Source organism: Heptranchias perlo, chromosome 26 (assembly GCF_035084215.1).
Source record: "Heptranchias perlo isolate sHepPer1 chromosome 26, sHepPer1.hap1, whole genome shotgun sequence".
Taxonomy (NCBI): Eukaryota; Metazoa; Chordata; class Chondrichthyes; order Hexanchiformes; family Hexanchidae; genus Heptranchias; species Heptranchias perlo.
Window position 1 is genome coordinate 31755727 of NC_090350.1, and position 23210 is coordinate 31778936.

At 38.8% G+C, this 23210-nt stretch overlaps 1 protein-coding gene across 4 annotated transcripts in view; it reads right to left on the bottom strand.

Annotated features, from left to right (window-relative positions):
• Positions 1-373: 373 nt before the first annotated feature.
• Positions 374-23210, bottom strand: part of ctps1b (CTP synthase 1b) — a 32815-nt gene continuing 9978 nt past the window's right edge. For 3 of the 4 annotated variants that reach the window (XM_068006708.1, XM_068006709.1, XM_068006707.1), the window contains 14 exons: positions 23027-23110; positions 20268-20348; positions 18673-18824; positions 14846-14978; positions 13819-13907; positions 13078-13172; positions 12238-12300; positions 11024-11067; positions 10585-10681; positions 6003-6058; positions 5580-5676; positions 4753-4897; positions 3371-3464; positions 374-2340 (listed from right to left, as the gene is read on the bottom strand). In XM_068006708.1, coding sequence (XP_067862809.1) covers positions 3377-3464; positions 4753-4897; positions 5580-5676; positions 6003-6058; positions 10585-10681; positions 11024-11067; positions 12238-12300; positions 13078-13172; positions 13819-13907; positions 14846-14978; positions 18673-18824; positions 20268-20348; positions 23027-23110 — 1224 coding nt within the window. In that variant the 3' untranslated portion in view covers positions 374-2340; positions 3371-3376. The remainder of the gene's footprint in view (positions 2341-3370; positions 3465-4752; positions 4898-5579; positions 5677-6002; positions 6059-10584; positions 10682-11023; positions 11068-12237; positions 12301-13077; positions 13173-13818; positions 13908-14845; positions 14979-18672; positions 18825-20267; positions 20349-23026; positions 23111-23210) is intronic. The other variant, XM_068006710.1, reaches the window with a different exon arrangement.

A 23210-nucleotide genomic window follows, 5' to 3' on the forward strand; every position in this document is an offset into this window, starting at 1 on the left:
ATAGATAGAAAAAGGCACAGGCCAGGTTAACAGCTAATCATCACAAGTGTGCTCCAAATCAGAGACTACTTGGAAGCAAAGCCATAGATCGGAGTTTAAGTATAGAAACCTTGATTGAACGTAATTCATATGCTAAATAAGCTAACCCAAGTACCTATTCAGAAACACCCATGGCCAGTAAAGTGTTTTTTTTAAATTGAAAATGGACAACATCTGCACAAAATGGGCTATCCTTGCAGAACAACATACTGGAGTCAGTATCATGAAACCAAACAGTTTGCAAATACAGTTTATAGGAGTACTTGATAGTCTTAAGGATGCACTTTTTTTTTTAAGACTAAAAAGGCATAATTCACACATATAGAAGCAGTACAATATTTCCATTCATTTTTATTTTAAAATTATCAAGAGATTATTTCCATGATAAAATATAAAAGCAGGCACTGTTTAATTTCAGGTTTGGAGCTGCAGGGGGACACAACCAATACCAGCCTACGTTCCACAAAACTCACCCCAACTCTGGCTTTTCTCACTAGGTTAAAGTTAACTTACAACAAAATGAGGTGAGCGTCAAACCCATTAATGCAGGATGTTGTTATTTGGGAATAGTGTGTTGATAGGTTCAGAATCTTTGTTTTAAACTGCTTTTCATGCAGTAAGGCAAAACGCTGAGCGTGGCAAACTGCTGTGGGAAGGGTTAGTTGTGGATGAAATACTTTTTTGTTCTGCCGTAAGTTTGCCAGTTAGAAGCTTCCGAGTGCTGCATCTACCCATGTTAGAATAAAAGAAGCTAGTTAAAGTTGGGCTTCCTGTATTCTGTAAACTTAGTTTGTAGTATCAAGGAGCCAAATTGACAACTTCTTGTTAGCGATTCCACTCTGGTTTGTGACTAAACCAGGTACTTAGTCACCATCTTTACTACAGCCGCAATAGGAAACTATGTCAGTTGAGTAGAGGGGGCAGAAAAAAGGGCATAAAATGTGTCTAATGCTATATTTATTGAATGCCTGTGGGAGTGGGGAGGGTGTCTCAAAAGTTCTCACTCCAACTACAAAGAATAGCATTTAAACAGGTTTTCACCACCTGGCCTTAAATTAAAGAGAGTTTGTACACCATTCTGAAGCATCACTGTTTTACATTTCAAGGTGTTCCCATCTACTTCCAGCCTTGAATGCCAAAGAGAGAAGTAAGACAAGTGGACAGTAGGTGATGCAACGCGGTCGACAGTTACTCTCAGGCTGGAACGCGGCCGAGTGAGTGGCCGATCTGTCCCGGAGCGGTAGCGGGGAGCCTCGGCCGATTTTAACGGCCAGCCCTCATTCGCATGCTAAAAAATGTGGAAAACATCTGGAGCGGTGTTATGGGATTCCAACAACCACCTTTTGGGATCGGGGAACTTTTGAGACCACCTTTTGTAATACTGATTTTGCTCTGAGTATTCTCAGGTTTAGTCACTTGAACAAGGGTAAGGTCCTGAGTAATTTTGCTTTTTTTAATGTTCTATACCTGCTCTCAGATCTATAAAAATCAGCTGTAGCTCACTTGATTGGAATGAATGGAAACATGAAATGGACTGTACTACAACCCCAATTACAGTCTGAATTTGTTTTGTATGGCAGTATTTTGATTGCATTTTCTAAACAAAATCAAGTATTTTCACTCGTGTAAAAATAGTTAAACCTTTCTAACAGCTTTCATTAAGGTAAAATGAACTTTTCCAGTTTCACACTAAGCTAAACACAATGATGCAATCATTACAACCCTACATATACATCTGCAACATATTGAGGTATAAAGACAATACATCAAGAGGACCTTAAACTAGTCACACAAGCCTAAATAAAAATAAAAGTAGTACATTGTGTAGATCACATTTTGCAGAGGTAGTGTTGAAAAAAAAAATACAACTTGCCATAACTTAAAATGGAGTTTGGGAGATTTAAACTTTATAAAATGAACAACAGTTGGCATTACATAGCGATGTCCCTAATAAATGCCACATGATCAGCTTACTAATTTCAATACAATGTGTTGCTTTGATTTTATGTAGCCATAGAAAAATCCAATTTCAAAACTTAACTCTAAATCTATGCGGGCTGTCAAGAGATATGAACAAACTGCAATTCCTTTTATAAAACAAACAGATATAATTTTCACTGTTTGACATTACATAGCAAACAGCAACACAAAATTAAACAAACAAATGATGGATCTGTGACAGCGTGAAGAAGTAGACAAGAGCAACAGACCAAAGTACTAGTACAGATATGTAATACTGTAAAATCAAACAGAGGTGCAATTCAGATGACAGCTGTTCAGATCAGCAGAATTAGGTGACACCTGGATAAAAATAAGAGAGACATATTTAAGATATAACAACAAAAAATATTTTTTCCCCCTTTTCTGTCTATTTTCACCCTGCGCTCCTGAAGGTGTTGAGTCCTTGCTGGGGTACAATTTCACAGGTATCATTCTCCAATATTTCACGCAGATCTAGACAGCGTTAGTAGCCTATGGCACAGTTGATTCCAATCTTGTCCTCATCCAACATCCACACACACACTTTCTAGGGGTCACTTGATAGCAATTAGGAACAGGAATCCTGGCATATTTATCCCCTCTCAAACCCAAGGGCAGAAGCCCAATACAGCATTTACTGCTGCCCTGACTGAGATTAGCTAGTTCAGCACAGAAGAGATCTAACCTGCTGGAAGCTCCCTTATCTCCACAGCTCACCTACTCAATACATTTACCAGCTAAGTCACCTGGAAAGGAGATTGATAGTTATTAAGGTGGAGCAGTCTCCAAATTGTAGTAGATGAAGATTTGAATCGAGCATTATTAGTGGCAAATAGGATGGATGGAATACAAAGTTCCACTGTCCAACATGGACACTGATCAACTTGGTGAGCATACTTCTGAAAAAGGAAACAGGGAAAAGCTGCCATACTCAATCCCAATTACCAAAGAGGGATTTGCATGGATGTAAAAGATCCTATTGTACTATTCAAAGAAAAGCAGGGAGTTCTCCCCAGTGTCTTGCCAATATTTATCCCTCAACTAACATCACAAACAGATTATCTGGTCTATCTCATTGTTGTTTGTGGGACCTTGCTGTGCACAATTGGCTGCTGCGTTTCCTACATTACAACAATGACCACATTTCAAAAGTACTTAATTGGCTGTAAAGCGCTTTGGGGCGTCCTAAGGTCATGAAAGGTGCTATATAAATCCAAGTTCTTTCTTTCATTTCTTTTTCTTAAAGGAGCACCATCCAAAACCTTCTTGAAATCTATGCAGACTTCAGCTGTTAACCATGGTGGAGCATACCAGGACAGTTTTAATATGCAAGACCAGTCACAAAACTTACCAAATATTATTCATGTGGTAGACTAGCTGGCAGCTTTAAATCAACAATTTCAGAATCTGGTGAACTACTTCCACTTTGATCACTGTACGTATCCCTGGGCAGATCAGAATCACAGGACATTACTTACTGGTGTTTGAATAAAACAATTTACACACACACACATCCCAAATACAGTTGACCAGATAGAGATTAAGAGTAGGAGCCCAGAAAGAATTTTTCCTTCCTTAGCCCAGGCCAGTTGTAGTGCCCCAACTGCTGAGATCAGCTAAATCAGCAGAGAGCAGGAATCAAATTTGGGACCCTCCTGGTCTGAATTGCTTCTAAGCCTCTACCAATGGCTCAGCAGGCCATTCTAAAACATATTTTTACTCTGCAAGCACGTGCCTTTTTAAAAGTTTTTTAAAAAATCTAAGTTCCACAAGCTGAGGAATATGAGAATTCAAAATTCTCTCTTGTTAAGCTGTCGCTGCCATTCAAAGCGACCTGACCAGATGGGCCAAGTAAATTTGTAATTCAGGACAATGAACATTTGATGCTAAGAGGTGTAGAACTAATACATGAAAAAAAATGAAAAAAAAAGTTTTTGTTCAGAAATCACAGCCTCTGAACATCACACTGATTAAACTTCAAACCAGTCATGTACACAAAATTGTGCTATAAAATGAAATATGTGCAATATTATTCCCAACAGCCGGCATGGGCTCAATGGGCCAAATGGCCTCCTTCCGTGCTGTAACTATTCTATGATACACTGGGCTAGCTGCTTACTTAAGGAAACTGAAGTTACACACTGCTCATAAATTTTACAATAATCTGATCCTATTTTCACAGCAGGTATGCTAGCATGAAAAAAATAATATTTTTAAGTTTTCTTATACAAACTTGGTATTTTATTGAAACAGAAAATAACATCTACAAACATGAAGGTTAAACAGTAGTTAAAACAGATGCATCGTTACTAATATTTGCCCCATTGCTTGCAGGCCGACGCCATGCAAAGCGTGGTGGATATGAAGCTCTGCAGTGAGCAGCTGGCAAGTGCTGAACCCCATCATGAAAGGGGGAAGGCTGTGGTGTGAGCAGTAGGAAAGGCTGAAGCTAGTGGTGGAAGGCCTGGGGCGGGGGAAATGAGTGGCAGGAGAACTGCCAGCAGGCATTACATAGAGTTATGATGTACTTCTTTGATTCTGTATGTTTGCTGGGCTGGCTGTCAACAATGAAGTGGGGAACTGTCATGACAGTTTCGTCTTAGGGAAAAAGCTTTTCTTAACTAATCAGAAAGGGTAGAAATACAACCAGTGAGAAAGCTCAGATATGAGCCTACACTGAACCAGACAGAGAGCGAGCGAGCGATAGATAAATAAACATGCATCTTGGATTACCTAGGCGACAGTCTACAACCTTTTTCCAAATAACGTTGGAGCTTCCCTGCAGCAGCCAACATAAGGCCAAAGTAAGGCGGTGAGGGTTTCATGGGTCTGGAGGTGAACTCTGGGTGATACTGGACACCAACAAAATAGGGATGATCTGAAAAAGACAGCAGTGAGAACATTTTCTCAAATCTCCATTCAATTATGAAACTGCAGTTTTCTTGAATCAGAGTCAACAAACCTTGAAGGAAAAGATCTCAATAACAGTCAATGGACATAACCAATGTTATTGGTTAATAAAATTAGTCAAGAAGTGGTATATGTCATCAGAAAACAAAGACATTTCATTGTTAAGATACTACAATACTTTGGACATTTTGATCACAATAAAAGCTACAGCAGAGAGTCAGCAGCCATGACTTGATAACTTTTTTAAAATTTACTAACCAAGCACACCATAATTAGTGAAATTTTCATGCAAATTAGATAGTTGTGTGACAAGAGGCTAAAAGGATGTCTAAAACTAAATGGACTTTAAAACTAAAAGATGTATCATTTTAAATTAACAGAATGTTTTCCAAGATAACTTTTAAGCAGTGAATTTGTCAGAGTTGCATTTTTTAACTATAGACAACACCTTAAGGATATATTCAAAATTTGACCACAGCAAGTACAATAACATTTTATCCAAAATGTTGATGCAGATAGTAAACTTTACAAAAGGACTGTGTGATCAAAGTGATTCAAAATATATTTAAAGTATTTTAGATAGAATAGCAGTCCGCATCATAGCTCAGTTTCTAGCATTCTTTCTATGACTACAAAGTCTCTTCACTTACCGTCAAGTTCTATTATTTCCATTCGTTCTCCCTCCACATCCTGACCAATAAATCTAAATCCCCTTTCTTCAAAGTTATTTTTCAGTTCTGGATTCACCTGAAATACATTAACAGTCCGGAGGATATTTTTTTTCTTCGCTCCAATACGGTTAAGTAGACTTTTTTGGTGAAACATGATTAGGAAGAAAGGTTTGACATGAAAGGATTACCACGCAATGAAAGTTGAAAATAATCAATTAGAAAAGCAGAAAAACGTACACTTAAAACTGTAAGAAAATTGAGAAAGACAGACTTGATGTTCATGGCAGGCTCGAGAAGAAATTTTACAATAGAAATGCTGCATGTTTTACGGACTCATTTCAGAAACTCTGTTTTTTCAAACGGCAGCATAGAAAGCCCTAGGAAAAGCAAAGTTGTTTGTACCTCATATCGATGTCTGTGGCGTTCTTCAATGTAGTCGCTATCCTTATACAACTTCCCTGAAAGGTCAAAGAAAGCAAATATTGAAGGTTTGTATTTGAGAATAATTTTTAAAAAAACTAGCCAGCTTTGGTCAGGCAAAATATTTTTAGAGCAAAGATTTCTATGAACTAGGCTGATGCCTGATCATTTTGCCAAAATGCTTTTATATTCATTTAATTTGGAAATGGGGAGAATTTTAAAAAAAACACGGAGTCCTTATGATCTGGAATGCACTGCCTGAAAGGGTGGCGGGAATAGATTCAATGGTAACTTTCAAAAGGGAATTGGATAAATATTGAAAGGGAAAAAATTGCACGGCTATGAGGAAACAGCAGGGGTGTGAGACTAATTGGATCGCTCTTTCAAAGAGCTAGTGCTGGCATGATGGGCCGAATGGACTACTTCTGTGCTGAATGATTCTATGAAATGGTTGTGCAATTTTATCGGTGAACAGATGACATTTCAGTAGCAAAATCCAGGATTATAATTCTGAATTTCAATATGGTTAAAAAAAAATTTAAAGGACAGTAGCAATAACAATTCCACATTTTAGGTCACTGAACTATGACAGGGGTAAGGAAGCGAAATGTATTTTCACTGAGAAGGAACGTAGGAAAGAGAAGCAGATGGGAAAGACACAAACCATCATTTTGAAGTATAAATGGACTAATAGGGTGGCCTGCAGAGGCATTTGGTCCAAAATACACCAGGAGAACCACAGAATATAGAACTGTAGGTTAAATAAACCACATGCTAAACTTAAAGAATAACTTCATGCTTAAGAGTTGTTGACTTATGAACAGACTGCCATCCGGCATGGTAAATATGGATTTAACTGAGAAAACTGCATTGATTCCTATAAAGGGACAATGAGATTTGTTCTAGGGTTAGAAATAAATACAAGTCAGATTGAGTCTTGAAAGTGGATCTGCTAGGGCTGCCTGGTCTTTTCCCATTCCTGTACTCTTATGCTCCCCACATTTCTCTAATTCTTCTTCAGATTATAGATTACTAGTAAAATACTGCAGAATTTACACAAGTAACAAAATTAATCTTGTAACATTCCAATGAATAAGTGAAATGCAAAGAAAGTCAATGTCATCTGCAATAATGACTGTTCAAATGTAAAAAAAACTTTAGTGATGAAAGGGCCTCGATCATTTTAAACTTTGACATTCTTTTAAACACGCACTAAAAGATACAAAAAGAAAACCAACATTACAATCTTTATATAAATATTTGTGGTATTCTGATGATATTCTATTTCTTGGAGACTAGCACCATTAAACAAGTACAACACATTAGTTCTCTTAGGAAATCACTGAATTCCACATTTTACCCATATTCAGTCCCTGCTCTCTCCACTCTATTCACTATGGAACGGTTACATTCGTGCAACATATTGAATCAAGTGATTACATATTTTTTTGGCAGGGGTCAATTATTGCCTTGTGTGCTCCTATTTGCTGGTACCACCCCAACAATTCTTTCGAACAAATTCAAGTAGGATCCTTGGTTTAAATAATTCTCAGCTCAGCTTCAGGGAGCATACTTTCCTGACAAGAGCCATACCACATGGCCAGCCTGGGACATTGTCCCATTCCAATGAGAAAAACCAAAAGAAAATTGCTCCACGGCAGCAAATAAAAGTAGAAGATGTGTAAGAATATTGGAAAAGAATAGGGAAAAATTGACATATTTTTCTTAAAGTTACAAACCATCAGGCTCTGCAGGCTGTGCTGCCCATTTTGCTGAATTGTAATCGGTTAACCTGTGACTAATGACTGACTCGTCTCACCCTCCTTGCTAGACATGACAACTATGTGATGAAAGGGGAACAATGACCCAAAAAAGCAGAACAATAATCCAAAGATAGCAATAAGACCGGGACCATGGCTTGATGGCTGGACAATGCTACCTTGAAAGGGGTCTTCTGGTTAAATAAGTAATGTTAAAACAAGCTGACCATCTGGAATTCTTTGAAAAACAACTTTGTTAATCTGTAAGGATCTTATGAGTGTTGTTCCATATATGGTGGGAGTTTCCTGCCAAGGGGGACATAAAAACCCAACGTCTTTTGAGCTCAGGGCAGAGGAATCAGTGAAGACAAAGAATTCACTCACTCACCAGACGAAGGGGATAATCTCCGAAAGCTTGTGATTTTAAAATAAAATTGTTGGACTATAACTTGGTGTTGTAAGATTCCTTACATTAATAAATGAGACATTGATTACCAATTGGTGTCACTACTGAAACTGTTATAGATGTGTGCAAACATCCTGTTCAGGCAACTCTCCAGGGAACAAAAAATATATTTGCAATATTTATAGGTTAGTATTGTGCACTCATTAGGCTCTCTGAAGTAATGCTGAGGAGGGGAAATAAATAAGTTCAGTAACATTTAAAGGTTTAGGTTTTGTTCCCACTGAGTGGCATTACTCAAGAACTTCAAATAGTACTCATTTTACCACATCAATTCAGTGCTGTAATATTCAGACCAGTAACCTACACCGATTGTGTCACATTTAATCACACACAGCAACTACACAGGAAATGCCCTGTTTTGATAGGATAGGGAGAAATTGTTTCCATTGGCAGGAGGGTCGACAGCCAGAGGACACAGATTTAAGATAATTGGCAAAAGAACTAGAGAGGAGACAAGGAGAATTTGTTTTTATGCAGTGAGTTATGCTGATCCAGAATGCACTACCTGAAAGTGTGGTGGAAGCAGATTCAATAGTAACTTTCAAAAAGGGAATTGGATATATACTTGAATAGGAGAAAATTGCAGGGCTATGGGGAAAGAGCAGAGGAGTGGGACTAATTGGATAGTTTTCAAAGAGCCGGCACAGACACGATGGGCCAAATAGCCTCATTCTGTGCTGTAAGATTCGTTATTAAATACTACCTGCCAACAGAAGGCATATCTGAAGAATAAGCTGGTCCACTTTAACACAAGTGTTTTACATTGTATGGTCGAACCTGCCATTCAGTATTTCTCAGTCATCAAAATCCACTCAGTTGATTCCCATCTCATAGTGGCCTCTGGTGGTGAATTGAAAAACCAATGGAACACCTCATATCATACTCAACAGCAGGGAATATTGCATTCCATTTCTTTCAGGGCCTCCTTCACTGCCAAGGTCTTGGTGAAAGCATAGTTTCCTATCTAAACGTTTGAGCTGCCATACCTTGCACGTTGCTGGCCTGACAGTTCATCCCACCTACAACTAGACCCTAAAAGAGAGATCTAACCTAAATGGCACTGGTACATGTTATTTATATTTGCCCTCATTGAAAAATCTGTTCCAGCAGGTTGTGGCTGCCACTGATGGCAAGAGCTTAGAGTCCTTAATATCACTGGACTGATGCAAACAGCACTCTTACCAGTCTGAGGTAATCCTGCAGTATATAAGGGAGGGGGGGGGGGGGGGGGGGCGGAGGCGGAGGGAAACAGATGCCTTGAAATAAATGCTGCACAGTCCATACACTCTTTCAAACTTTTTTCACTCAGAGTGTGGTGGGGATCTGGAACTCACTGCCTGAAAGGGCGGTAGAGGCAGAAACCCTCAACTCATTGAGAAAGTACCTGTATGTGCACCTGAAGTGCCATGGCCTACAAGGCTATGGACCAAGTGCTGGAAAGTGGGATTAGGCAGGGTGGCTCATTTTCGGCCGGCACGGACACAATGGGCTGAATAGCCTCCTTCTGTGCCGTAAATTTTCTATGATCCTATGATTAGTTCCAGCATCCTCAAAACGTTCCTTCTAGTCCCATTTCTCAAGGTACTCAATTTCATCCAGGACCATTTCTACTTTCCTCACACCTGGAACTTCTCTGATGTAGATTACATCGGACCTGGCGGGGCTCCGCTTACTTACAAAGTTGATATTTCAAACCAACCTGGATGCCCAATCAGTGTCACAACCACTGAAAAAACATTACGACTGTACCAAGCATCCAGGACAGTTTGTTGGATGAAGCTAATCAGGGACATACAAGCTGTCTGTGCAATCTACATCATAAGTGGCTCTAGGTGTAAACTGAGACCTTCAATAGTGAGTCTCTCCAAGGGAAAAAAGTAACCGTCCCTAATTTTATGGATTTTTGTTATACAGATTGGGGAGGGGGTGAGATTGGGGGCAGGGAATACTTTGTACTGAAAGTACACCTCCCCATCGCTTTCTTTTTCCTTTAAGAAACCAATATGAACATGCACTGTTCTTATTATCACAAGCTCATTTAGCTGGTTATATGGAGACACCATGAGGTTAATTTTATGGCGAGTGTTACGGTCATGTAGCAAATAAACATCTTGCTTTCACACGGCTCAAGTCCAATGGTTTTGTTTTGTTCCTGATAATGACAGACAATTCAGACCTGCTAACCAGGATCCCTCCAAGATGAGAGCCCACAGCCCATTTGCTGCTCTTTCATCTGCTGGAGCTTCTATGAAGCAGCAGCTGAAAGGGATGGGAAAACAAGGAAGAAAACAAGAGAACCAAAGATATGCAACTCAAAAATATAGAATTAAACTCTTACTTAGTACTGAATTTTTTTCCTTGAGTATTGTTTTTCTCTTGCCGAGTCTCATGGTTCCTCCCATATCCCCAGGATTGTGTTCTGGCATGTCAATTACCTGCACAAAATGTTACACAGAATTTAAAATCTTCAAGTGGAATAAGATACCAGCATTGAATTCACTATTTAGAATTAATTTTCCTCCCCCTTTGTTGTTAAATGACCTGCAGTATGATACATTATATAGGTGCTAAACAGCATGACTTTAATTGTACGTATTCAGCATTCCACCAGATACCTTGATGTTTCTGACCTCCCAGAGCAAGGCTAATTATCAAGGACACAAAGCAATAAGTGCTATGTTTCCGTAATCTCTTTTTTAACTGCGTAATCTTGCACGGGTAAATTACAGAATTTGCTCCCTTGCATCAAGAAATTATTGTACATATTGTATACATACCACAGGATAGCCTGTATGAGGATCAAATTCAGTAGAATTGGCATCTGTAAAAGCAAATATGAAACACATGCAATAAATAGTAGTGTGTGTAAAACACAAGTTATTTATTTTTCTTACCCTGCTGAATAAACCTAATCACAGGATTAGTGATTATATAGCGACATTGTAAGAGTCAATTTAACTTCAGCTGCTCGGAGAAAAAAGGCTTGATTCTTGGCAAACATTTTACATACACACCGCCCTGTGTTGAGCTCATTTCTCCTTTGAAAAAACTGGACTATTAGAAGGTAAAATTCTGTGACAGGAAAAACAAAGCAATTTTGAAAAATGTTTGCCAGATATTCGTATTTGATTGAAAAAAAGTGAAGTTAACATAAATCAATGAGAATGTAAATGACTACTTATGTTTTAGTTGTAGTTGAAAATGGTCACTTGAAATCTGGTATTTGTCTTAATCCAGAAATATAAATTGAATCACTAGGAAAATCACATGAGCCAAGATAAAATCATGAAAGAAACTGTATTTCAAAAATTGATCAATATCAAAATGATAGTCACAATTTAATAAATACTAATTTATCTCCTGCAACACTGCTCATCAATGGGAATTTTTAAAATATAAATTGTAATTGAGTGGGCCTCAGGAGCTGAAATCTCAGACTAAATCACAAATGGAGTTTGAAACGAGTCCCCTCGCTGCTCTGGCAGTTGGAGCGGCCGTTAGAGGCTGGAATTTAAATCTCAGTCAGTGAACGCGCGAGGAGAGGGGCAGGCGTCTGAAGTAAATAAACAAATAAAAAGAACGTTTTTATAGCTCTTTGAATGTGACACGTCCTCCTGGGGTTGGGGGGAGGGGGAAGAGATTCGTCTTTTTAAGTTCACAAATCACAAATTTAGTTGCAGGTCTGACCAGGGTCAGGCCTTCAATTTAGAATTTTAATCTGTATTTGACTTTTCGGATGTTCACAGTTACTGCAACTTTGAAAATGCTTGAACTTGTTTCAGCTTAAATTTTAAGTTTCTGCAGTGAAGCATCATAATTGTTTTCTCTGTGTAGATTAGAATTCTTTGATCTAATTGATCCCTGTTAATCAAGTGACTGATACCACACAGTTAGCACGGGCCCATCAGAAAGCAATACAAAAACACTGCACTCTCACAACTGTACAAACACTAAACATTTTAGTAAATAGATGGGATATGTTCATCCATACCTGACCAGTTAAGCGTATTCCGTGCAAACTCCACAACTGCTAGCTGCATTCCAAGGCACACACCTAGAGAAGATAGACCGTTTCAATTATAACATAGCAAAAGCTAGTGAGTCTGTAGTAATTTAAGAATCAAGTGTGTGTGTGTTGGGGGGGTGGGTGAAATTGTTCTTTAAAATAGTGTGAGGCATTGATGGAGGATATTTCACTTAACGCAGAATGAGATGAAGCAGTTTACAATTTACAACCCTTGAGCAAGACCACATTAGAAGATATCCTCCTCTCACCCCATCCCACCAGAGTAGTGGATATGTTTAATACACTCCTGGCATAAGTTGTGTTAACTCTGAACTTTCTTCAGCAGTCGGACAGTGCTACATTTTAGTAAAATGATTTCAAATTTTAACTTGGAATAATGTGTGCTATAATTGGAACAATTTCAATATTTAGTCATTTCCAAGGTCCTGTGGTAGAACATTTATAAAATGATCTGAAATTAAACAAAAGACAGACTTTAGTTTATTCAGCGGTCTAACTGCAGCAACAAATGACAATGAAGCTACAACATTTTACTGTATACCATGTGCTGCTTTTAACTTAGTGCTGCATTTGTTTCACCTGTGAGTGTGAACCTTTTGATTTAAAGGGGTGATTTAATGGTCCAATGCTCACTTGCAGGGAGCTAGCAGGCTCACCCCACTATTTTCCAAGTACTAAAATTAATGGGAGCGCCGGATCACAGAATCTCACACATTTTTTGTTGTTAGGGTGTATCGGGTGACACAGATGGAAACTAGAGATAAGAGTGCACAGTAGACCAATGAGTTAGATCTATCCTCTTACCTAAAAAAGGTTTCTTCTGTCTTCTGGCCCAAGCAATAGCAAGAATCTTTCCTTCTGTACCTCGAATACCAAAACCACCAGGAACCAAAATACCACTGTAAGAAACAACCATGGCCATTGAGTGGCCACAATACCATAGCAACAGAGTTACATGCATTTACAGCAATTCGTTATTAGGTTTACTTGTTATACCGGACTCTGAGAACTCCAGGGATTTTTAAGTTGGTCTATGGTTCCAAATGTACCAACCCGCTCAATAGGGAGGGACAAAAAACAAAATACTTCCACTCTTTGTTTCCCTTCCCCTGCTTTATGATCTTGCATTTCTCTACATTACCATGATAATGATCCATTGTCTTTTCAAAGCATAATGTCTTCCTGGGTTTACTTATTTAGACCTTTACTAAAAATAAGATTATTTTTGAAGCAGAAAATTTACCCTGAATATTTAACTGCAATTTCTATTGAGGGGACACTTCAAGTCTAAGATTTGCAATATGTCACTTCAATACCTTTCAGATATTCTTCACTGCTCTATCTATTTTTCCTATGTTGGTAATTTACTACTGGTGTCCAAGAAACTAAAAACCTAAATGATGGAGTTACAAGGTGTGCAGATTCAAACAGCTAATTTGTTATTATTCACTGTATCAGAAATGTGCTTGAAGAGCATTTTATTGGGATATTTATGTGGTACTTATGGGGCAAATCATGCCAGAGAGAATTATTTTTAGTACTTACTTGGCACTACATAGGTTCTGCCAGGCCTCATGGTACTTGACTGGATCTTCCTGTTGTCTAGAAGGCTCCAAATCTGCAGAGTCAATATACTGTGAAGAAAGAAGTTACAAATTAAGATGATCTTTTACTCACTCTGAGCTCTATTCTCTACATTAAAACTAACAGACAAATCAGCAACATTTAAAAATCTGTGGTACTACATTGTGACTTTTCAAGAAAAGAATACAAATTTCATATATATATATATATATATATATAAATAAATAAAATCCTCCTACTTAGGGGTCAACGTACAACAAATAATTGAACGGCAGATCTCCTCAGGCTTCTGCCACTGCTGCTAGATTATTGAGACAACTTATGCTTTGTTCCCATTTCCAACCCCATGGAAGCTGCTTTCCTAATTAGCATCTGATTCCTAAATGGTCAACTGAGATAGGAATCTCCTATATACTAATTTCACGGACACAAACTTACATCCCTCTTCACTGTCGCAACATATGGAATGGATATGTGTCCTAAATTGTAAGGCAGCTCATGCCAAATAAGATTAACTTTTTTGTCTGAAAAAAGATGTTGATCTCTTCTGAGTTTCATCGTAACACTAGTGTGAAGAAACAACCAGTGGTGTAATGTTTGATAAAATCTGATTTTGTTTTAAAAGATTTGAAGGACATCTATTGTTAAAACTGGATAGCCATGTGGCGAAGAATACTAGAGCCTGGTCTTTTGGTACTTCCAAGCCTTTATTCACAGAGTTTCCTCTTACACACCCAACACCCTAGCTAAGCTCTCCTATAAAATGGATCCATGAGAGTCCCCAGTTGATACCCACCACCTGAATACGATTAACCCCAACTGATACAAATCATACAATTAACATCTATTTTTATCCATTCTGCTCAATTTGTTACCGTTGTTAAATTACCACGAGTCGTCACTGTAATTCTTAAGAAATACAATAATTCAGTTACTGCACAGCAACGTAATGAATAAATGCATCTTACTAAAGAGTTACTTATCTCACCTTAACTTCCAGCTTCTGGTTAATAGCCAGAGCAGCGTGTTCCAAGGCCTTGATGACAGAGGCATACGAGTCAGAGAGTTTGGTATATTTACCAACCAAGGCGATGGAGCAAATTTCTAATGTGCGATCATATCTGGTTTTAGTTTTTTGCAATTAGAAAGGAAGAGATTAGAAAGGTAGTCACAGAAATGGCAAAGCTGAATAAAATGTACAAATTTTACATTTTAATATGAATAAATAAAATAAATCAATCTTGTACTGGATCTTTTGATAGAGAAGCTCAACTATTCAAACAGTGAGTTTCACCTTCAGACTAAAAGAAAGAACTTGCATTTATATAGCGCCTTTTGAAACCTCAGGACGTCCCAAAGCGCTTTATAGCCAATTCAATACTTTTAAAATTGTAATCACTGTTGTGATTTCGGGAAATGCAGCAGCCAATTTGCGCACAGCAAGGTCCCAAACAGCAATGAGATAAATGATCAGATAATCTGTTGCTTGAGGGATAAATATTGGCCAGGACACCAGGAGAACTCCCCTGCTGTTCTTCAAATAGTGCCTTGGGATCTTTTACATCCACCTAAGGGGGCAGACGGGGCCTTGGTTTAATGCCTCATCCGAAAGACGGCACTTCAGACAGTGCAGCCCTCCCTCAGTACTGCAGTGGAGTGTCAGCGTAGATTTTGTGCTCAAGCCTCTGGAGTGGGACTTGAACACACATCTTTCTGACTCAGAGGCGAGAGTGCTACCACTGAGCCAAGCCTGAAACTGAAAAAAAAAATCCCAATTTTTATATCTTACTATTCAGATACTGTTCAACAAAGCAAGAGAGGAGAACATTGGCAGAAGCTGATTAGAACAGCGGCATTACTGATGCTGCGATGGTGGTAACTTAATTCACAATGAAGCTGACAAGGCTGCTGAAGCATCCGGACATGATGCAGGTGACAGGGCAACAAAACCAAGTGTGATATATTGCACCAGATGATTAGTATGACAGCATTACAAGTTTTCTGGCAGCAGAATAGCATGAAATAGGATGCATGCATATTGTGCTGGTTGTGTAAAACTGGAAAGGAACAAAACTCAGATAGGACCATTTCTGAAGAGTGTGATCACAAGGCACTCTTCGAAGCTTGGTTATCAGTCACATGTTGCCCACCACCTCCCCCTCCATTCCCAATTTCTCCCAACCAAATGAACACTGCAATCAACTAATTATTTGATGTACAAAAAACACTTCTGAGCACCTTTGATCAGCTAGTTCCTGCCACAGCCCAGATTTTCACTGAGCATCAGTAATAGCTCCTCTCTGGGCCTTCCACCATGTCCCATATAGTGTCAGATTACGAACACAACATGTGCCATGGCCTCTGCAGCGCGCAATTATTAAAAAGCATCATCACCTCACTCCATACGTTAAGACTGAGGCTCAGTTTTAAAGCATCTATATTAAAAAAAAATTGCACTCTTACCCACAAAACAAAGAAAGCATTACATCATCTTCCCCACAAAATCCAATCCAAAATGTAAACAAGGATCGCTGCCTCAGTTCTAATGAAAGGTCATTGACCTGAAACGTTAACTCAGTTTCTCTCTCCACAGATGCTGCCTGAACTGCTTAATCATTAGTGGTTTATTGCAGGGAATACAGTGCATGTTCTGTAGATAACTCAGTACAACGCAGGACCTGGAGAGAGGGAAAGTTTGAAGACAAGCTACCATTGTTGCTCAAAGGGACAGATTGTGTTGAAAGGTGGCTGCTGAAAGGTAGGTATTTGAACATGCTTTTTGTATGTGAAACCCTTCCATAAACTCAATCTGAACAAATGACCTGTCATTTATTACTCATAAGGCAAGCCCACTCAGCTCACTTAGAAACAATCATCTGATTATAGTCTCTATAACTCACATTAGTAGAATAGTTTCAGAAGTTTAAAAGTAATAAAATTAAAAATACACATGCTATCTGCATTACAATCAAGATAAAAACAAACCCATCATTGATCCAATGACATTCCCTCTTTCTACATTGATTCTTACCCCACACTTCTGCTACCCCAGGACACCACCCACTAAATTAAGATAGAAAACTTTTCTTTGACACTCAGTAGGGTCACAAGTATATGATCCTACACCACCAAGTCACATTAATTGATAGCCACTAACAGTTTTCCTTCAAAAAACGAGGGTTCTACAAAGTTGCAACACAGGAAATCCCGTATCCTGGACAGATGGCAAAAAAATGGAAATAAGGAGTTAATTTCCTTCAATTAATTACATTTTTTCTATTGACAGATCTTAGTTCCAACTCATTGACATGATTCAAATTGTAAAATGTGTGTGTTAGATCTTGTCATTCAAAGTATAGCAGAGCCAAAGTTGACAAATTTAAAACACTTTCTGTTAACTGTGATCTGGAAGGGGCTGATTCTACCTTTGTGTGAGTGGGTATGTGTGTGCATGTTTTGAGCAAATACACACAATCCTATCTGGACACTTTGTGCATTAATGAAAATTTTAACTGGCTTCTGTTACCTGCCCTCTAAAAGGAATTTCAGTTGGCTTTGTGCATGTGTGAGGGAAGAGGCAAATATACTCCAAACAGGATTGTCAGCCTCTGCTTATATTCATGGATTGAAGACAGATTCCTATTGGGACAAAATTGGTTTAATTCCTCACACGTTGTTTGTCACTACGAGGGGCCATTATCTGGAATGATTGTCCCATCAGGGGATAACCTACTAGAAAAACAGCACTCTTATCAAATTCACGCCTATCACATGAAAGGTTTCTTTTGGCATAAGGGACTCAAGATTGCTGCTCATCTTTAGTTCATTTGAAAGCCACAAGTACAAGTCATTGAGACAAGGCAGAACTCCATAAGTGCAACGGCATGAGTGCAACATGAATAGCATGAAAGGAATATGTTTTAAACAGACCCTGGAACAGGAAAAGAAATTTTGAAAAAAATTGTTACGCTGAACTCCGAAAACTCAGTGTACCAATGAAAATACCATATTTCTGCTGATTTAACTTCTTCAATGTACATTTCTTGTAATAATTTATAGTTTGGCCTAAGTATATGGTCTGCCAGTAGTGTTTTTCTGCCTATTGAAGATATCAGGAACACAAGGTGAGCAATTGGTTCTATATCGGATATAACCCTAAAGTTACATTATTAGTCTTGAGGAACACCTCATCCCATTGACCATACACGCAAGATTACATTTCAGTTCACAAGAAGGTTTGCATACGAAGGCTGCCTTTTGCAGTGAGCAAAATTTGAGGCAGCCCAAATTGTAAATATTCAGAAGCCAGTTCTCCATCAGCATTCAAATGCATAAAACACAAGAAATATAAAAAGAACGTTAAGATATTAATAGTGAGACTCAATGTAGAGATCCCAGCTAATCAAATAATGAGTATTAAACAGCACTCTTTCTCTCCCTAATCATCAAAAAACTTTCCCATTAAGCCTTAAAAAGCACTACCTATTGCGCCAATTTATCTGAATTTCCTTTAGTGAGGTACAGTTTAAATCTTATATTTCCTTGAAGTCTGCTAATCCCATACATGTTTAAAAGACAAATCAATTAGCCTCAGCGCTATCAAAGTACTGGAAACATAATGTCAAAAGGAGAAAGTTCACACAATGAAGCTCTAGACTCTTGCACTTAGCACACAATCTCATAAATTACAAGTCCATTTTCTATCAGGAGAAAATCATCCTAAATTACTGTCTAAAACGAAATTATCCTTTTACAGCAAATGTTACAGAGATAGAGAGAGAGAGTGAAAGTGAGAGCAAGAGTGAGATACCGTACCTATCTGCCATCTCTTTCCACTTGTTTAGCAGTCTTCTAGGTTTAGCTTCATATTGGAGGTTGAGTCTTTCCTTAAAATACCCCACTACACCCTCTGCTTCAAGTAACAAAGGGACTCGGTAGAGGGAACAAACATCATACACACAAATAACCTGAAATCAAACAGAGCTATTTAAGCCATTTAAAGAGCAACACCAGTATAAGTAAATACCATGTGTATGTTTTCCTAATTATTCTAGGGAATGATTGTAGAATGTCAAACCACAGGAAAGGAGTTAGAAAGGTAATGCTAGAAACTCATCGGCAGGAGGTGCAACAACTCCTTGAGCAATCACTACATTATGCAAACATTTTCAAGCTGTTTTTTCAAAAAATTATGGAAATAGACATTTTTTAAAAGCTATTTTTCTCTTCAAATATTGGAGAAATTTAAAGGATATTCAGGCACAATGTCTCAACAGGTTTTTCTACAAGTTGTTCTATCCTTCATTAGATTCCTTCCACTTTGAGCTGCTTCACAGTCTCTGCCAATAATGTTTTGTAAACAATTTTACAACACCAAGTTATAGTCCAACAATTTTATTTGAAATTCACAAGCTTTCAGAGGCTTCCTCCTTCCTCATGTTTTGAAACAACCAAGCAGGTGGTACATTATCTGAAGGCAGCTCAAGTGAATCACTGTTTGATTTATTTCCTGGCAGGCCTTCAATCTGCAACCACTCCATCCATAGCTAAGATTAAAAAAACTTGATGTGCAATGTATCCCATCACTGTGTAGAGAGTACCTGTACATCAGTGCCATCTCTACTTCTCTGTAGAGCAACTGTGAGCCATTACGTTAAAAGAAATAAAAAGCAAAACAAAAATCTTAACAAGTACTTCAGCATACTGATGGTGTCCTTTTTCCTCATGCTTCTGGGACATTTTTCTACCTTAAAAACGCTGATAATATATGCATATCTACAAACACACACACAAGTTGTTACTGTTGTTAATTGTCAGGCAACTCTTGGACTAAACTGACCTCTATTTTGACTTCTCTGTAGTTTCATCAAGCTTAAATAATGGTTACATGACATCACTTTGCCTAATGGTGAATAAATGTAACAACACTGTTCTCCCAGAGCAAATATCAACATTACTTCTGTAGGCTGCCCCAAATAGATTTCACACTGGCTTTATAAGCAGAGAGCACACGTGCACACCCTTCACCAAGGAAAGAACATGCTGAATAGCAGCCTAATTTCCAAATCCTTAACAGACTAAACTGGCAGTATAGTATGTTGACTCACAAGAGCTTTGACACTAGTGAGAGAGAAGAATGAACCATTTGTCTGGGCCTAGTCTGTGTGGAGTACAAAAATGATCCTAATGATTGGTCTCCCAATAGGGCTCACCACTTATCTGTGCAAGGCACCTTGCTCTGAATACCCATTACTGATCACTGCTTTCAATGAGAAAGGAGAACGCAAAAAGTTGATGCCGATTGTTTAAGTGTTAAGGTTCAATGACCCAGCCTCAGAATGTTACACCACTCACACTAGTAATATTACTATAACACAAGTCATTAAACTGATGTATGCTTGTAATTTTACCTGTTCCGGTTCTACATGGCAGAACATAGAGATCTTTTCTTTTACAGACTTCTCCATGGGAGTTGTACAGCGGCAGACAATCTGCAAAGATGATTATGGCAACATTACAAACAGAGTTTATTAAAAGTCAAATACTTACTCCTCAAATAAAGCATCTTATTGCTGCTCTTACTGATGCATCTGTGAGGGTGGATGGCAAGGTAACGAAGGGCATCTACCTTCTTGCTGTTTATTCTTGTTAAGTGATGATCTGAGAGCATCTATTATCTTGCTCAGAGAGCAGTGAGCTAGACAGAGCACATCCAGCTAAAAAGAGATCAAAAATGAGTCCCTCTAGCTCGTTTATGTAGCATTTCGTCATGTTGTTCACCCATACGCACAGTTTCCCTGAATCTGGGGTTGGAAGTATTTCAGAGCTAGTGTTACTATTCCAAGCTCAAGGTGGTTGATATGCCAGATAGACTGGACTGAGGTCCAGTGCCCTTGTAGGTGAGTCCCCCATCACACCAGGTACCCAAGCATCATTACCGTTAACTGTGGGGATGGCTAATATAGAGGAATCCTTTTCAGACATTGCTCCCCTGTGACTACCTGTTGATGTTGCAAGCAGAGGTCTGGCCAATCTTCACTGGATGGGAAATGGGAACTAATTCAGGTCAACAACAGCTGAATAAATTCAGCTGCAAGGTCCTCATGAATAGGTGTGCATTAGGCACTATGGAAATGGGCAGGACCTTCAGTCCCAGTATGCATAGAGAAAGCTTGGCTGAGATGCTAGCGACCTTTATACCAAGAGAGAAAACCTACACTACCTGTTTCTTGTAGCCAGGTCCAAGAATTGAAGTGAACAATGCTAGGTGCAACAGAGCAAATACTGGAGAAAAATGAACTGGTTAAAAACGATCTAACAAACCAAGAGGCACAGTGATGGCCTTTACAAGGAGTGGGAGCAGCAGCTTGAGTCTTGGCATCCATATAGAAAATAGTTTTCTTGTGTGTTGTCCGTGTCTCTAAGGAACCCATCAAAAGGTCAAACTTTTATATAGTGTGGATAATAAGGAATGAATTTTTCTCCTCTCTGTCTCCCCCATCTTTCAATTCAACTCTGCTGGAACACAAGGAGCAGGACCAGGTGGTACAGTAGATTACCACTCTCTCGTTCCTTCACTTCTAGCACCCGAGTTTGAATCCCTCCTAGATTGTCAAAATAAAAGTCTTCTCTCCCTGCAAGCCGCAGTGTCCCAAAGCGCATTTGAGTTGTCTCAACCTGTAGGAACTAGGTTATCAGCCCACAACACAGTACTTACAGCATCCTCACTCAGAATCTGTAAGGATGGCTGGTGTGAGAAATAGAAAGTTCACACCACTGTAGTAAAGGTGCTCTTTTGAGCTTATATCAGTAGAGAGAACTTTACTATGGAAATATCCTGTGCTATGTTGGAAGGGAGAGTGGTTGATGCTAGCACTTAAATAATCAAATTAGAAATGTGGACCATTCCCCAGCACAGACATCCTTCCACGTGATAAGCATAAAAATGCAAACATGTAAAAGCAGCAAAATAGCAAATCAGGTGTCGGAAAAGTTCAGTGTATATTGTGAAAGAATGAATAACGTAATTGTCGCAGTCGAAAAATGTTACTTAAAGACTAATATTTTCTAAATCACCGTGATCCAGTGGTTATTTTATTTTGCCAATCATGAACAATAAAGTTTTAACTCTCCTTTACCATTTCCCATGAAGCTCCCCGCCCCCTCCTCACTGAACCCCTGATTCTTACAAAATAAACATCAACAGCCCAGACTTGTTAAAAAGGTTGTAATCTTGTTGTGGTAAATTTTTTGGGAAGGTCACAGATTCACCAATAAGTGTCAAAAGTCATGGAAATCGTAGTAACGAATAATGACGTGTCAAATATTGTACCAAACTATCTTTGCTTTGCTACATTTCTCCCTCCCGCTTCACTTATTAGGCATGTCCCTACCCCCTTCATTACTTGTCTCTCACTTCTGTCTGTTAGTGTCTTTCCTCCCCCTTCTCATCCATCTCTCTTTTTCACACCTCTTTCACTCCTGTGTCCCCTCCTTCAATTCTGTCCCCCTCTCTATCTTCACCTTCAATTCGGTCTCTTTCTCCATCCCCTCCTACATTTCTGCCTCTTTTTCGCTCCCTTCTTCATTTCTGTTTCTCTCATTCTCCCTGCTCCTTTACTTTTTTCTCTTTCCTCCCTTATGGCTTTTCGCTTTTCTTTTCTTACTCTCCTGTTTTTAACCTCTGTTCTGCTGGTCTCTGAAAACTGACACATCCATCACTTGGGATCACCAGGTCAACATTTTTGCAGGTAGGGAGTGTCAGAGCTTTGGCAGTTGTTCTGCTGGTGAGGACTTGTGATTGTACAAACTCTAGCCAGTAGGGAGTGGCTTGCCCTCAGTGGCTTTTTTTTCCAGCTTAAAATAAAATCATAGGATCTATGACAAAGGTACAGTCTTCATTTTGAGTCACTAAACAGCTTCTTTCTGTTTGCAACAAATCAAACAACTGGGTTAGAGACAACGCTATATTAAACTTCAGTAACTTTGAAAATATTTAACTTTTTTTTTGGATTAGGGAGGTCATGAAGATTAGTCAAGGAGTTGACACAATTTGCAGACAATTGAAATAGTATTTCCAAAGCAAACACCAGCAATTTTGCGTTAATCTATGACCCACTCTGTGCAGTGATTGGCTCCTGGTTAAAGCAAGAAATTGCTTTCCACTTACTAGGTCTGGCGACAGTCCAAGTCCTCGAAGCTCCCGAACACTGTTCTGTGTTGGTTTTGTTTTTTGCTCTCCTGTCGTACTTGGCTGAAACAATAAACATAATCAAGTGGTTTATGTGTGCAGTATGTTACCCACAGCAAAGTCAGGAATATACATGCTAACTGAACAAAAATCCAGTATGGTT